Source organism: Protomyctophum parallelum (assembly GCF_964188405.1).
Source record: "Protomyctophum parallelum genome assembly, chromosome: 2".
Lineage (NCBI taxonomy): Eukaryota > Metazoa > Chordata > Actinopteri > Myctophiformes > Myctophidae > Protomyctophum > Protomyctophum parallelum.
In genome coordinates this window covers 22,486,259-22,503,758 of record NC_139699.1, presented here as the reverse complement: position 1 = coordinate 22,503,758, position 17,500 = coordinate 22,486,259, and the positions used below count along the sequence as shown (strand labels likewise).

Genomic DNA, 17,500 nt, shown 5'->3' with positions numbered 1-17,500 from the left:
AAGAGGACTGTTTTTTTTTAAAGAACGTGACATAATCTCTAGTCGACGAGCCAAGCCTCAACAAAAAAAACCACAGCCGCTGCACGACGCGTAACACCAGCGCATTTCTCAACGCCGCCCGTCTCCTGTTGAATCTGCGTATACGCACAGCACCGCAGTATGCGCTGATCTTATTCTGCGGACTACACGTGGCTCTTGGGCTTTGCTTGGCACAGTTTCCAAAGTAAAACTAAATAATAATAATGCTGAAGTAGAATCCATAGCAAACTAATACACTGGAGCACAGAACTGACTGACACAGTGAATAACAGGCAGGCTGACAGTGAAGTAGTATAACGGCAAAAAGCCAAAGAGGCAATGCAATTCAGTGTGTCTGGATTTATTTGAGACAATGTCGCAGAGTTGATGGTCAGTGTCCGGGCACGCCAGCCATCAAGCAAACCGCCATCTGGAGGATTAAAGTGTGTTATGCAAGTGTACCCGGGTGCGCTGTTGAATCTCGGGCAATGTGAATCATGGCCATCGGGGACCAGGCAACCGTATTCGGAAACGGTTCCAATGAAACGGATTTAGTCCGTCTCAGTGTGAATCCCCTATTAGAGTCAACATGGGGACCACTGTTGCGTTGAGTGGGGATATGGGCTAAGATTAATGCTTTTGTAACACTAGCTATCCCATGTGTATACATCCCACTGTTTCTCAACCAATTGTCCACTGACTACTAATAGTGTCCTAATAATAAGGACTCAACCAGACAATCCGCTGCACTGCCCCCTCTTGAGATTCTTACTCCCTTTTTCTGTTGAATTTAATGACCTCCAACTTGTGAGTAAAATGACTACATGGACGGTCATCATAGGTCACCGGGTCATTCAGTTCACTGTTTCTCAACTAGAGGAATGACATTATTAAAAATCAACAAATCCTACATTACTAAATGAATGGTCAGAGACCACCTGCAATACTTCCAGGGACCCCTGCTATAGGCTACAGTCTGCATGCTTGTGTACGTGTGTGCGCGTGAGAGAGAGAGAGAGAGAGAGAGACTTTTATCCCACAATTTTGTAACCCATCTTCGCCCGGTGCCAATTGCCTAAAGCTGTAATCCTGGGCGTTACTCTCCCTCTGCCAACCTGGGGAGAGCCCAGAACTGAGCTCATGTTTCCTTCAAAGCAGGCCGCTTCTTTTCACCTGACAGGTTACTGAGTTTGACGACGTTTGAGCGAAAAACAAGAATTAATCACATAGTGATATAATGATCAGGTGAAAGAAGCGCTGTCTCTGTTGTGTTCTCCCCCCAATATTAGTATGATTATTGTTTTATTAGTAACGTTTATGTTTGTGTGTCACAACCTCGCGCTTCGCGGCCGTTTGCGTGCGCTGTCTCCGTTGTGTCCCCCCCCCCCCCCCCCCCCATATTAGTATGATTATTATTTTAGTCACATGTATGCAGTGCCGTGAGTGTTACTGCGAGTCCAGACTCCTTCCCCGTCAAGCCGTGAGTGTTACTGCGAGTCTTTACTCTCTCAGACAGACAGCCAATCACAAGGTTGTTGCCAGCAGAGTAATATGGTTGCCAGTGTTGGCAACTGTCGTGACAGAAGTATAAGCGAACCAACCTCCAAAAACCAGGCAAGCAACTGTGGAAAAAAAACAATCCAAGTTTTGCTGGAAATAAGCGGACTTGGCAACCCTGCCTGGAGTCGACCAGAGCCAGAGTTACGCAAACTCCGTTCACTTCATGGGGCTTCAGTCCAATGGCGACTCTTCTACATAGACATTTATTGAAAGGGGACAACGAATGGGGACAACTGGAAGTAGTTTTCTGCCCCCCTCAATATCGCAACTCTTGTATTAGAGTCGACTTGGTGGCGAACATGTCGTCTACATTTTCAGGTTGATCAAAAAAAACGCCTTATATGTTCCCAGAACATGTATACACGTCCTTACATAAAACATAAAAAGTGTTAACTGGCTAAGCATGCCGGGAGCCACGTGAGGTGAGTCTCAACAAGCCACGCATATGTCGGACTGTTAGTATGTGGTACCAATGTATGGGGGTGGACGGGGGGGACGACGACACATTGCTGTCTGTAGGAGTGGCTAGCACCACTCAAAAAAGAAAAATTATCTGACTGTAAAGAGGCAGAGTGAACTAGAATGCTATCGGGCCCTACATTGCGGGGAGAACGGGGAGGACATGCCCATACCGTGTATGTGCAGGGTGGTGGAGGCGGTGGACCTCCCTATGGGGTTGCTGCCCATACTGTGTAAATGCAGGGTGGTGGAGGCGGTGGACCTCCCTATGGGGTTGCTGGCGGTGCAGGCGTAGCTGCCGCGGTCCTGCAGGGTGACGTTGGGCAGCCACAGAGAGCCCGACGGCAGAGCGACGGAGCGTTGGACATCCAACCCGCCGTGACCGTCCCTCCTCTGCCAAGACACCGTGGGCTGGGGAACACCTGCAAAACGCACACGCACACACTCACACACACACACACACACACACACACACACACACACACACACACACACACACATACACATACACATACACCACATAAAAGAAAGTGACCCAGATGCACTGCTTAACAAGACACTCTATAGAGAGATGCCCCCTCAGCCAGCTGGTCCTGGAACTCTGTCCACCCAAACTTTGGTTCCAAATTGTTTGGAAACCAGTTTGGAAACCAGAATTGGTTTCAGGGTTCTGAACCAGTTCATTATCAGTGGAAACGCTCTGAACTGGTTCAATATTAAGCAGAGAAAAAATAACCGAACCGCTTTAACCTCAGTGGAATAGCTAGGGGCCAAACAGAGCCACTAGGATTTTCAGAGACGCCACTGGTCACTGTGGTCAGTGACCTACCAGTGACAGGACAGTCCAGGGTGAGGCTGGCTCCAGGGCTAGGGTTAGGGACGGGTCAGTGACCTACCAGTGACAGGACAGTCCAGGGTGAGGCTGGCTCCAGGGCTAGGGTTAGGGACGGGTCAGTGACCTACCAGTGACAGGACAGTCCAGAGTGAGGCTGGCTCCAGGGCTAGGGTTAGGGACGGGTCAGTGACCTACCAGTGACAGGACAGTCCAGAGTGAGGCTGGCTCCAGGGCTAGGGTTAGAGACAGGTCAGTGACCTACCAGTGACAGGACAGTCCAGAGTGAGGCTGGCTCCAGGGCTAGGGTTAGAGACAGGTCAGTGACCTACCAGTGACAGGACAGTCCAGGGTGAGGCTGACTCCAGGGCTAGGTTTAGGGACGGGTCAGTGACCTACCAGTGACAGGACAGTCCAGAGTGAGGCTGGCTCCAGGGCGGACGCTGACCTGGCCTCCCACTACAGCCCTGAGGGTCCGGCCGGCTGCCACGCCGCGGTCCGACACGTTCCTCCACGACACCGCGATGGAGGGTGGTTCTGCACGGGGATTCACATACATATATGCCTTAGAACAGTGGTTCCCAAACTTTTAGTATGGGAAGTATTAACCCCCATTAGAAAATATCCAGAGACCAGTGATTCTCAACCTGTTTCATTTCAAGGACCCCCAGTTTGACATGCATAATAGTCTACAGACCCGGCATTGAGTTGATTTATCTCTGAGAGTGTACAAATGGAACCAAACGGACCCGTTAGGGTACGTTTGGTTCTATTTGTACACTCTGCGTCGCAGCTTGTAGATCGGCTATTTTCAGCATGCAAGTGTGATTAGTGTGGTTAGGATGCCTCTCGGGCGTCTCCCTAGGGAGGTCCTCGAGGCACGTCCCACTGGGAGGAGACCCCGGGGCAGACCAAGGCGCAGTTGGAGGAAACACATCGACTCACTGGCCTTAGAACGTCTCGGGATCCCCCAGGAGGAAGTCACTAATGTTGCTCTGGAGAGGGACGTCTGGAGCTCTCTGGTGGAGCTGTTGCCCCCTGCGACCCGAATACTTTTCAGATTACTAAAATCTTAATGTATTTAAATGACTGAAACTAAATTCAAATGTATTAAAAAAAGACTGAAAAATGAATGCAGATTACGAGAAGAAACAAAATGACACCCACCAGCCAGCAGTATGTGAGATGTGGCGCTGTCAGAGCCGTGTGCATTGGTGGCAGTGCAGCGGTACGCACCGCGGTCCGACGCCGTTGGCCACGAGATGTGCAGCGCCCCCTGGCTGTCCCACCACACCCTACAGAGACAATATGAACAATATGACATGTGTTGCTGTTACACCACAGGGCTGTCAAAATATGACACCCCAGTCAAAAAAAACTTCAAATAGACACTCATGGCCCTATATCATCTTTCCTGGGGGGGGGGGGGGGGGTAACTGTCATTGGGGAGTGTTGGCTGGGAGGAGTAGGACTAAGGCCCTATACGTCCTCTCTGGGGGGGGGGGGGGGGGGTACTACCTGTCAGTGGGGAGTGTTGGATGATGAATGAATATCAACATCCTAATACATAAATGATGACAGGCAAAATATGACCCCACAGTCAAAAAGCACTTTGTTTGAAATAGACACTCATGCTTTCCAAGGTGTGATTTGGGGTCCTAAGGATGAATACAAAATGAATATCAGCTAGCATCTTAAAACCAAAATGTTGAATTGTGGGTTTGAGCTCACATGCCCTTTTGATGTAAATCAAAAGGGGGGGGGGGGGGGTAACTACCTGTCAGTGGGGAGTGTTGGCTGGGAGGAGGAGTAGGACTAAGGCCCTATACGTCCTCTCTGAATGAATGAATATCAACATCCTAATACATCCTAATACAGGGGGGTCAAAATATGACCCCGCAGTCAAAAAACACTTTGTTTGAAATAGACACTCATGCTTTCCAAGGTGTGATTTGGGGTCCTAAGGATGAATACAAAATGAATAGCATCTTAAAACCAAAATGTTGTACTACCTGTCAGCAGGGAGTGTTGGCTGATGAATGAATATCAACATCCTAATACATCCTAATACAATTATGACAGGCAATTCCTCCTGTCAAAATATGACCCCCCCCCCCCCCCCCCCCCCAGTCAAAAAACACTTTGTTTGAAATAGACACTCATGGTCCTATATCATCCCTCCTGGGGGGGGGGGGCTGTCAGTGTACCGTACCGTACCATACAGTATACAGTACAGTAACTCACAATAAAAGTATATAGTTGCACCGCTCAGTTCACACGGGTGTGATTTGTGTCTAATTAGCATACATTCGGGCAGAATTTGAGAACGCTATACCTGGCGGTGCGCTTCAGTGGAGCTCCGTCTTTGGTCCAGCGGGCGGTGGGCCGTGGGACCCCCTCCGCGGGACAGAGCAGGGTGAGGGAGCGCGTGGCGTTGGTGAGGAAGGCGTCGTGTCCCGCGGTGACGTTGATGTTCCTCTGGAAGGCCAAAGTCACCGGCCACCGCAGCTGCTGCTGCTTCGGTCTGACGATCGCGGGAACGCCCGCAGGGCGCTCTGTCTTCTGTCTGACCATCACAGGAACGCCCACGGGGCGCTCTGCGGAGCGCTCGGACCAGTTGGACAGCCTGCCTGTCGGAGAGATCAAGGGCATGTCCAGAAGAACAACAACAGGGCATAGTGGTGGTTCTTTATCTATAGCCTGGTTTCCATCCTGATTCGCAAATTGGTTTTGTCACTTTGTCGCTACTCAGTCTGGAAAGTCTCCTGTCTTGTTTGACTGCTTTTCTCACTGTTGATAAAATGAGTTGTGCCAGTTCGAGACTCGAGAGAAAAAAAAATGGTACAAACTTAAGTACTAATTTGATTTAGTAGTCCACTATGTCAGATTCAGTAGTACAAAAAAACATGCCGGCTGTGTTGGGTGAAAGTTTAGTGAATGATAAGGGGACGTCGGAGGACAACAGCAGTAGCTGTGTGGGGTGAAAGCTTAGTGAATGATAAGGGGACGTCGCAGGACAACAGCAGTAGCTGTGTGGGGTGAGTTTAGTGAATGATAAGAGGACGTCGCAGGACAACAGCAGTCGCTGTGTGGGGTGAGTTTAGTGAATGATAATGGGACATTGCAGGACAACAGCAATAGCTGCCCAGTGCGCATCAATATGTCAAACTGGTGTTTGGCGTATCTTGTATTGTTTTTTTCCAACCTGCACCACAGAGCATAGAGAACAGTGACCAAGTCCTGGACTGGAAGTTGGCAGAATGCACTGGACTCAGGCAACAGCCCAGCTTTAATGATCTTAAAGGAAAAAAAAAGCTAGGGCCTCAAGATCGTTTGTTCCCATAAGTATAGGGCTTATGAACAAGCAGGCCCCATCTCAGTTCCGTGCATAAGGTGTGATGTGATGCCTCTTGGAACTATGACTGGTGGCCTTCTGTTGGCACTGTTTCTTTATTGTCTATGTACTGTGTGATCTGTTTGTTTGCATGTTTTATGTATATCCTGATGACAAAACAAATTTCCGAAAGGACAAATAAAGTATCTATCTATCTATCTATCTATCTATCTATCTATCTTAAATCCCTTTATTTTAGATTGTTTTTAGTAATAGTAATGGAACATAAACATTACAGAGACTTGTGACAAAAAAGACGGAACACAGTGAATCAGGCTGGAAACCAGGCTAGTGCTTCTCTAGTCCAGTGGTTTCCAAACCTTTTCATGTCAAGGACCCCCAAATTGACACTAATTATCCCGTGGACCCCCATTTGAAAAGATATGCCTCCAGTTATTCTCAACCTGTTTAATTTCAAGGACCCCCCAGTTTGACTACGGTCTACGGGCCCCCCTTTTAATGGCATTTATATCTCTGGGACCTCCAATTTATATTGTAAAATCACTGTAAAATGAACTCTGAGAGTTAATTTGTACACTCTCAGAGTTACAGACCCATAAGGGTTCATTTGGTTCCAAACTATCATTTATCTGGGGGACCCCCTGGAACTCCCTCAAGGACCCTACTTTGGGAACCCCCTGCTTGTAGTCCACATGTTAAGGACAAACAAGTTTAAGAACCGAGCATTACCCTCAGCCCGTCCCGTCTCCTCCCGGGTGGGCGCGCTGCTGCTCCAGCGCTGGGCGGCAGCCATGTGGGCGAGGAGGAGGTTGGAGATGAGCTGTGCGGCCGCATCCTGACCCATCTCTCCTCTGTCGGCCCGCAGAGTGACGTTCACCAGCCTCTCCTCCAGCCTGGGCTGCAATACCGCTGCCGCCTCCCGGCCACTGGGGGGCGGCAGCAAAGACACGCTGAGCGGCTGCTGCAGCGACGTCGCCACGCGGTGGCTGTGGCATCGAGGCATCGTGGTCGTCGTGTCGCCCCCCTCCTCTCGACCGGGTGGAGGAGTCGGGCCGTCGGTGGTAGATTGCGGCTGTGCCGGCTGCGGGGAGCGCCCCCCACCGGCGGTCGCCACCCTGTTGTTGTTGTTGTGGCCCGCCACCGCCGCGCTCACGCCGATCAGCTGGAGGGTGAAGATGTCCGAGGCGGGCCCGGCGATGCACTCGTACACTCCGATGTCACCTGTCGAGGAGAGGAGCAGAGCCGCGGGGTTTTCAGAAAGGAATATATACGGTATGGGGGTGGCAAATAAATAAATAAAAAGTTACAATATAAACGCTACTTCTAAGATAGTGGATCTACAAGTTCTTTCTAGGATTTATATTATTTAATCCATGTTTTGATCAAATCGCATCGGTATCTCTCTCTCGTTAGCATCACAGCTAAGTGGGACAGTGGCCGCGGCCATTTTGAAGATGCGCGCGCATCCACTTGCACTCTATGTGCTGCTTTCAATGGCCTGTACTCCTAATCGGTGCAATGAATGTCGTTTCTGGTGAAAACAAGGTTTTTCAACGGCCGACAGCAGGCGCTGTTATACTCGCGGTCGGGTTTTTTCTGCACCGAGTGAGAGAACCACAACCTGTCAAGACACCAGACCACACACAGCAGTATGTCATCGTAACACCCGGTTACGGATATTTGGCTCTTCAAAATAATGGTTGAAAGGGGAAAAACCATGGCAATGCATGGAAAATAGATTAATTAATCCTGGCGGTCATAATATTATCGTTAATCGCAATTATATTTGCCACAACAATCGTAACATGTCATTGTCATATGGTCCCATGATCCCTAACTGGAGAATCACCTGCCCCTAGAAGGTGGATCTTCAGGGAGCCAGACTTGGTGACGCCCAGGTGCTTGGAGCTGGGCAGCGGGCGACCATCTTTGAGCCAGCGGATGTAGGACTTGGGGAACTTCCTGACAGGACATCTGATGACCAGGGAGGTCTGAGGGGGGGGAGGTAAACGAAAATCTAACGAAAAGACATTTTACAATGCAAATAAAAAGTACATGAACCCGTGGATTTGCACCCTCTACCGATATTGACTTCAGACTTCGGTGCTCTATTGATGGAAGTTTACCGTTGTATATTAAAGCTCTGCTGGATTGGAACCCTGTAACATAATTATAGGACACGCTCCAGTCACTGGCTCACACTAAAGGTCTGTAACATATAGGACACGCTCCAGTCACTGACTCACACTAAAGGTCTGTAACATATAGGACACGCTCCAGTCACTGGCTCACACTAAAGGTCTGTAACATATAGAACACGCTCCAGTCACTGACTCACACTAAAGGTCTGTAACATATAGAACACGCTCCAGTCACTGACTCACACTAGAGGTCTGTAACATATAGGACACGCTCCAGTCACTGACTCACACTAAAGGTCTGTAACATATAGAACACGCTCCAGTCACTGACTCACACTAAAGGTCTGTAACATATAGAACACGCTCCAGTCACTGACTCACACTAAAGGTCTGTAACATATAGGACACGCTCCAGTCACTGACTCACACTAAAGGTCTGTAACATATAGGACACGCTCCAGTCACTGACTCACACTAAAGGTCTGTAACATATAGGACACGCTCCAGTCACTGGCTCACACTAAAGGTCTGTAACATATAGAACACGCTCCAGTCACTGGCTCACACTAAAGGTCTGTAACATGTGACTGTGACTGTGCCACCGTTACCCCATCCCAAGCTATTCTAACCTGGGTCAGGAGATAGGCGTGTCTAACCTGGGGCAGGAGATAGGCGTGTCTAACCTGGGCCAGGAGATAGGCGTGTCTAACCTGGGCCAGGAGATAGGCGTGTCTAACCTGGGCCAGGAGATAGGCGTGTCTAACCTGGGGCAGGAGATAGGCGTGGCCGCCCACGGTGAGGTGGAGGCGTTTCTCCGGACGTGTCTGGACATAGATGCGGTGGAGAGACACGAGCCACGGACATCGCTTCACCTGCAGGGGTGGGAGAAAAAAAACACAATATTTTTAATGGTTTTAAGGTCTGGTGACATTTTTGTAATTCTTCGGTTTTCAGAGCTCAAATGTAACCCAAAAAAAGAACATTCAGTATAGTATGTATATACAAGTAAATTAAAAATAAAAATAAGTGAAAATGAATGTCATGAAACATTTAACTCCACTGCCAAGCATATTATGAAGCCTTATTCGACATGATGTCGCACTAAGGTCAGAAGTGCGACGTTATATGGCACATCCCTGGCGTCCAGTCATGTGACTCACCCACGTCCCTTCCTTTCATTACTTTCCTTGGCGCCAACGCAGAAGTTTGCCCTCACCTGAGAGCATTCGCTCCAGAGCCGAAGGAAGTGTCTACCTATCTATGTCTATGGAGATACAGACGGCCCAGAGCCGAAGGAGGAGTCTACCTTTCTATGTCTGTGGAGATACAGACGCCCCAGAGCCGAAGGAGGGGTCTACCTTTCTATGTCTGTGGAGATACAGACGCCCCAGAGCTGAAGGAGGCGTCTACCTTTCTATGTCTGTGGAGATACAGACGCCCCAGAGCCGAAGGAGGGGTCTACCTATCTATGTCTATGGAGATACAGACGGCCCAGAGCCGAAGGAGGGGTCTACCTTTCTATGTCTGTGGAGATACAGACGCCCCAGAGCCGAAGGAGGGGTCTACCTTTCTATGTCTGTGGAGATACAGACGCCCCAGAGCTGAAGGAGGCGTCTACCTTTCTATGTCTGTGGAGATACAGACGCCCCAGAGCCGAAGGAGGCGTCTACCTTTCTATGTCTGTGGAGATACAGACCGCCCAGAGCCGAAGGAGGCGTCTACCTTTCTATGTCTGTGGAGATACCGATGCCTCAAAGCCGAAGGAGGCGTCTACCATTATTTGTCTATGGAGATACAGACGGCCCAGAGCCGAAGGAGGGTCTACCTTTCTATGTCTATGGAGATACCGATGCCTCAAAGCCGAAGGAGGCGTCTACCTTTCTACGTCTATGGAGATGCAGATGAGACCGCAAGGAATTGTTTTGGTGCTATGCCTTTTGGGCTGAGTGTTTGACTGTACTCTGTTGCTGTTTATACATTCTGGGCTCGATTTACGTCCATGCTAAACGCCTTATCCGTAAACTTCTTTGACTTTTTTTTTTTTTTACTATTTTGAATGGTTCAACTAGCCGATCGCCAGGTTGTGAGTTTGTAGATTACTATTTTCAGAATAGTAAAAACATAAAAAAGACAAAGTAGTTTCGGGATAAGGTGTTTAGCATGGACAAAAATAGAGCCCTCTGTCTAATAAACTATTCAATCAACAAAAGGTATGGATCAGTGTTGTTTTTGGTAGCAAATTTCTATTTTTTTGTCTTAGAATTAGTTGAGGAAAACAACTCTGGTATGGATATGGTATGAAAGTGGAGGTCAATGAAAACAACACTGGTATGGATATGGTATGAAAGGGGAGAACAACACTGGTGTGGATATGGTATGAAATGGTGAGGTCAATGAGTGGCCACAGGCTGCCCTCTTCACCTGCTCCTCATAGCTCCTGTCCTTCAGCGGCGGGTGTCTCGCGGCCGGCTGCTTGACCTGGTTTGAGACGTCTGGCACGGCGGGAGACTTCTCCCTCCACGTCTCTTTGGGTCTCACGTCCTTCTTGTGCTCTGGTGAGACAAAAACAAGAGGGGGGGGGGGTCTCTTGAATACATGAACCCATTTAGACCTGAGGAGGATTCTACAAACATTTGTTCGTTCTCAAACATTTTTATGTCAAGATTATGCCAAGATTAATGGTGTAATTGGCCGCCGACCGCCATCTGACAATATGTTGTTCCAGGGACCTCCCCAGAAGCAAAGATTTGAGTTAAACTCTGAAAGAATATATGTGACCAAATTTGACTGAGAGACTGCCATTGGATTTTTAAAATTTTCGTTTTTTGACGTTGTGTCGAAAGCAACGTTGTGTTGAAGGAACAGATATAAGTGGTAATGCCTAACTTTTTCTTCACACAAGTCTGGAGTGAGGTGGTAGAGGTGGACAGTAACACAATTACTTCATTTAATTACTGAATTAATTGATTCATTCAATAACCTATTAAGAACAGGACTGGTTACTTAGTTACTTTCCACCATTAATGAGAACACATAAAAACACTCCCGCCTCTAGCCTTGGAACAGCCTTGAGGTCCAGACAGGGTAGATCTGACATCCATCGTTAACGCTGATAAGATCATCTAGACTAGACCGTTAAGACCTGAGATAAGATTCTATAAAAAAATGCCTCATGACAGTTTTCTGAAAAACCTCACGTTTCTATGCCAGTGGTTCTCAAACTATTTCATGTTAAGGACACTGAAAATGTTATGTAATTGGCCGCGGACCCCCATCTGAAAACAGTGCCGCTCTACAAGCTTGTAGATCTGCTATTTTTAAAGCTAAAGCTTAAAGAGTAATGGTTAAAAGCTATAAGGTGACACACACAGACACGTCCTCAGGTCTAAATGGGCTAGACTAGGGAACAGCCTTGAAGAATGACGTGACGGGTGTGGTGATAAGAAGATGGGACGCTCCGTGATCCTCGACTTGACCTCCCCCCCACTCCCCCACCCCCTCTCAGAAGAGAAAAGGACGTTAAACATTTCTTTGGGGAAGTGTATACTAATAAACCCGAGGCATGAGAGGGACGGTACGTGAAGGCTCACATCTCATCTCATCAAGTATAGTGAGGCGGTAAAACTCCCTTTATCAGCGTTTTCCCCCCCACCACTATCCAATCCTGGGTGGGTGTCCTGGGTGGGTGGGTGCATGGGTGTGTGTCCTGGGTGAGTGGGTGCATGGGTGAGCTCTGGGGGGACATACAGTATAGGACAAAGGCCAGGGTCTCTTCCCGCTGTCCTCAACTCATTATTAATTCATAAGGTCATTTCACAACGGGCAGCGATTTAACACGCCCAGTAATTCATTTTCAATGAGACCTGTGTTTTTTTTTTTTTTTTTTTTTTTTTCCTTTTTCCTTTCTGGAATGGAATGAATTGTTTCTGTATTGGCATATTCGAAATAAACATGACAAACAAACAAACAAACAAACAAACCTATAGTCTGTCCTGAACCCATCTGAAGGCCAAGGTTGTCGTGCCCTTGTTGCTCAAGGACACTTTGACACCAACTCTGGGTTAAGTGGCTCAGGTTAGGTGGCTCAGGGGTAGGCTGGATGGCAACTGCAAGGTTGCCAGTTCGAACCCGGGCTCCCCCAGAGTTAGCGGAAGTGTCCTTGAGCAAGACTCTGAACCCCTAATTGCTCCTGATGTGGTGCCTTACATGGTTTCCGCCGCCATCGGTGTGAATGGGTGAATGTAATGCACAATCTATGTAAATCGCCTTGGATAAAGGCAATATATAAATGCACCATTTACCATTTAAGTAAGTTAATGGTAATGCAAAGTTAGTTAATGCAGATATTTAACAATAATTTAACTCTTGAACTCAATATTTAAAGCTCTATAAGCGTCTGTACCACCAATCACCAGGGATGTCTTTCATACTGTTCTACCAATCACTAGGGCTGTCACACACACACACACACACACACACACACACACACACACACACACACACACACACACACACACACACACACACACACACACACACACACACACACACACACAGCTGTAGGGTACGGGTGTGTATACATTGCTCACAGCCCCATGGGTAATCACTTTCCAGACACACACATATACATTCTAGTTCTTATACTCTCACGCACAGCCTGTTCTCTGAGAATGTTTGATGAGTTAGCGATCTGGCGTGTCTGGGGTCCCTTTACTGAACACTCCCATCAGATAACACAAGCTGTACATCTGCACGCAAACTGTGGGAGAGAAAGGATGCGTGGTGTGCTGAATGTGTGTGATTGCCTGTGTGTGTGTGTGTGTGATTGCCTGTGTGTATTTGTGTGTGTGTGTGTGTGTGTGTGTGTGTGTGTGTGTGTGTGTGTGTGTGTGTGTGTGTGTGTGTGCGTGTGCGTGTCCGATCGGCTATTTTCAGCATGCAACCAAATGTAAAATCAGACATTACGACGCCTGCCAAAAACAAATTGTCGACAAAATTAACTGTAGATTTTGTCGACTAAAATTGTATATTTAGTCGGCCAAAACTAGATTAAAGGTAAACCATTTGAGATGTTTAACTCATTCACCGCCATCACTGCCATCTAGTGGCTGAATTCGAACTCGAGAAACGCCACCAATGTGAGTCAATGAAAGAAACGTCTTTTTCTTTTTAAAGCCGTTCACTCGGAAACGGAAGACAGGATGTGTGAAATTGGCTACGTAACGTGTCCCGCGAATGCAATTTAATTCACCCAAAAGATAAATCTTGTTTCCATGACCACTTAAGTGATCATGATCACAACTGACCAGATTAGAGATCCTGGACAAGAAGATGTGTTTTGTGGATTTGGAGAAGGCATATGAGGGGTCCCCCGGGAGGTGCTGTGGGAGTATGGAGTGAGGGGGTCCTTGGTGCGTGCGTGTGTGTGTGTGTGTGCGTGCGTGGTTTCTTACTGGGGCAGGCCATCATGCGACAGGTGCGTACGAGAGGGGGGGAAGGCAGCCCCTCACAGTTCCCCCTGGACAGCGTCACCTGGTGGCCCAAGGCTGTCAGCCTGCGACACGCTGGCTCTCTGCGCTGCACCCCCAGACCACACGACACCGAGCACTGGGGACCAGAATACCAGAATGACAGATTAGACCTGAGAAACAGATTCTACAATTTATTTCTGAAAAACCTATGTTTCTATGTCAGTAGGTGCTTAAACTATTTCATGTCAACGACCCCCACAATTATAGGCTATGTAATTGGCCACCGACCCCCATCTGAAAAATTCAGGGACCCCCCAGAATCAAATAATTGAGTTCAAAAACTTCAGTAGATCTGCTATTTTTAGCGAAGGATGTTGTAAAGAGTGAAACGACAGCGTACCAAATGTACTCTTTACAGGTTTAAAAAGTATAGAGGGTTTAAGTGGTGCTGAACTTGCAGCTCAACCAAAGCTTATTCCTCCTAGTGTAAGACAAGTATAGGGTTGTCCCGACCCGATCAAGTGATCGGAAACGGGGGGCCGATCAACGTCATTTTCAACTGATCTGAATCGGATCGGGAGCAAAAGAAACGTGATCGTGGACATCCCTAGTATCAATATTATATCCAAATCATGATATTAGACTGGATATTGTCTGTGATTTTGGTTATTGTACTATTGTGATATGGCATAGGCTGTGTTGTAAAAAAATATAAATATCGGATCGGGAAAAATCGATATCGGCAGAAATCAAATGATCGGAATCGGATCGGGAGCAAAATACACCCCTAATGGCAAGTTCTCCAAAAATTTAAATCTTCATGATATACGATTATTGTGAGCATTTTAATCACGATAAACGATACAAACGATTGTTCTGGAAACGCAAAATAATATCTCACAGTTGTCATCGCGGGTCGAGTTCACATGTGTTTCACATTTTGTTTGCTGATAAATGTCCCAGCTGGCACTCATTTAAACAGCGTTTACAGTTTAGACCTATAGACTGTGACAGAATGAAATACAAGAAGGAACCAGAACTGTGCTCGACTGGAAGGAATGTATTTTGTTTGTTTGTTTGCGTGTGTAGCCGAGGTGCTCTTGGCAAGGGGAAAAAACGAAAATGCCAATTAAGGGCCACATACTGAGTCTTTGGTGGTTGTCTTGTCTTGGTGCGTCCAAAGAGGCAGCTACTGTACTATCACTGACCTGTCCAAGGGAGCTACTATCACTGACCTGACCAAGGGAGCTACTATCACTGACCTGTCCAAGGGAGCTACTATCACTGACCTGTCCAAGGCCAAGAGGCAGCTACTATCACTGACCTGTCCAAGGCCATGAGGCAGCTACTATCACTGACCTGTCCAAGGCCATGAGGCAGCTACTATCACTGACCTGTCCAAGGCCATGAGGCAGCTACTATCACTGACCTGTCCAAGGCCATGAGGCAGCTACTATCACTGACCTGTCCAAGGCCAAGAGGAAGCTACTATCACTGACCTGTCCAAGGCCAAGAGGCAGCTACTATCACTGACCTGTCCAAGGCCATGAGGCAGCTACTATCACTGACCTGTCCAAGGCCATGAGGCAGCTACTATCACTGACCTGTCCAAGGCCATGAGGCAGCTACTATCACTGACCTAACCATGACAGCTACTATCACTGACCTGACCACGGCCACAAGGCAGCTACTATCACTGACCTGACCATGAGACAGCTACTATCACTGACCTCACCAAGGCCATGAGGCAGCTACTATCACTGACCTGACCATGAGGCAGCTACTATCACTGACCTGACCATGAGGCAGCTACTATCACTGACCTGACCATGAGACAGCTACTATCACTGACCTGACCACGGCCACAAGGCAGCTACTATCACTGACCTGACCAAGGCCATGAGACAGCTACTATCACTGACCTGACCATGAGACAGCTACTATCACTGACCTGACCAAGGCCAAGAGGCAGCTACTATCACTGACCTGTCCAAGGCCAAGAGGCAGCTACTATCACTGACCTGTCCAAGGCCAAGAGGCAGCTACTATCACTGACCTGACCATGAGGCAGCTACTATCACTGACCTGACCATGAGGCAGCTACTATCACTGACCTGACCATGACGCAGCTACTATCACTGACCTGACCATGAGACAGCTACTATCACTGACCTGACCATGAGACAGCTACTATCACTGACCTGTCCAAGGCCATGAGGCAGCTACTATCACTGACCTGTCCAAGGCCATGAGGCAGCTACTATCACTGACCTGACCATGAGGCAGCTACTATCACTGACCTGACCAAGGCCATGAGGCAGCTACTATCACTGACCTGTCCAAGGCCATGAGGCAGCTACTATCACTGACCTAACCATGACAGCTACTATCACTGACCTGTCCAAGGCCATGAGGCAGCTACTATCACTGACCTAACCATGACAGCTACTATCACTGACCTGTCCAAGGCCATGAGGCAGCTACTATCACTGACCTGACCATGAGACAGCTACTATCACTGACCTGACCAAGGCCATGAGACAGCTACTATCATTGACCTGACCATGAGGCAGCTACTATCACTGACCTGACCATGAGACAGCTACTATCACTGACCTGACCATGAGACAGCTACTATCACTGACCTGACCAAGGCTATCACTGACCTGACCAAGGCCACTTGGGCCAAACGTGTCTTATGTGTTTATTTCCTTCTTTTCTTTCCCCCTCCCAAAGCCGAGAGCAATACAGTATAGTGAATGCAGAAATTCTGCATATTGTAGCTTTACAGTTCATTTCATCGACTTAAACATGTTCGGCAACTACCTTTTTCCGGAGACAAAAATTACATTAAAAAAACTAAGCTATGATGAGTAAAAACTAAGACTATGTATATTGACAATTTTGTCAACAAATAAAGACTAACATGTTTAGGGAGGGACTAGTGGAGAAGAGATCCAGTAGAACTACTGTAAATGACAGTCATTTTATGTGTGGTTGCAGTGCAACACGTTGTGAGCGTGTAGATCTGCCATTTTAAGCATGCAACCAAGTGTAAAAGCATGACGCTATGCATCAAGGCCCGCCGACATACAGTCCCTACCATTTCGTCTGTTCCTCTCAGGTTTTGGTAGGTACCTTTGCCTGAAAGGTACCTTTGAGAGCCACAACTCTGGTGGTCGGGGTTTAGCCTTAACGCGTTAGTAACACTGTTTGTCGACACAATCGACTCTAGATTTAGACGACTAAAATCTCATGATATTTAGTCAACAAAAACTAAAAACCTTTCAAGATGATTAAAATATGACTTTAAAACAAAATTGCAATTTATTCAAAAGACTATATGACTCAAACTAAACTCAAAATGTGTCGTCAAAATTAACAACACTATACTGTATATACCTCCGTTCCCTTTGCCAGCCTCTGGGTCCACTCACCTTGCCCCACTCTCCTCCGGCCATGAAGGGCAGACAGTCGCTGTTGGCACAGGCCCGCTGGGCTGGGGGTCTGTGCCCCTGGCAGTGCCCCCCGCCGTCGCCCCCCAGTGGCAGCCTCTGGTATGCCCCCGTGGACAGCAGCTGTTTACAGTGCACCTGACGCACCTGGACCCCCCCACTGCACGACTGGGAGCACTGGGAGAGAGAGAGAGAGAGAGAGTTTGTTC

At 47.9% G+C, this 17,500-nt stretch overlaps 1 protein-coding gene across 6 annotated transcripts in view; it reads right to left on the bottom strand.

Moving 5' to 3' along the window:
• The window catches only part of adamtsl3 (ADAMTS-like 3), a 189,339-nt gene that overhangs the window by 22,625 nt on the left and 149,214 nt on the right, over positions 1 to 17,500 (bottom strand). For 3 of the 6 annotated variants that reach the window (XM_083759131.1, XM_083759134.1, XM_083759129.1), the window contains exons 19-28: positions 17,274 to 17,468; positions 13,819 to 13,972; positions 10,787 to 10,917; positions 9,130 to 9,237; positions 8,074 to 8,215; positions 6,954 to 7,445; positions 5,205 to 5,499; positions 4,037 to 4,164; positions 3,269 to 3,406; positions 2,211 to 2,459 (exon numbers count right to left, since the gene is read on the bottom strand). In XM_083759131.1, coding sequence (XP_083615257.1) covers positions 2,211 to 2,459; positions 3,269 to 3,406; positions 4,037 to 4,164; positions 5,205 to 5,499; positions 6,954 to 7,445; positions 8,074 to 8,215; positions 9,130 to 9,237; positions 10,787 to 10,917; positions 13,819 to 13,972; positions 17,274 to 17,468 — 2,032 coding nt within the window. The remainder of the gene's footprint in view (positions 1 to 2,210; positions 2,460 to 3,268; positions 3,407 to 4,036; positions 4,165 to 5,204; positions 5,500 to 6,953; positions 7,446 to 8,073; positions 8,216 to 9,129; positions 9,238 to 10,786; positions 10,918 to 13,818; positions 13,973 to 17,273; positions 17,469 to 17,500) is intronic. The other 3 variants (XM_083759132.1, XM_083759130.1, XM_083759133.1) reach the window with 3 other exon arrangements.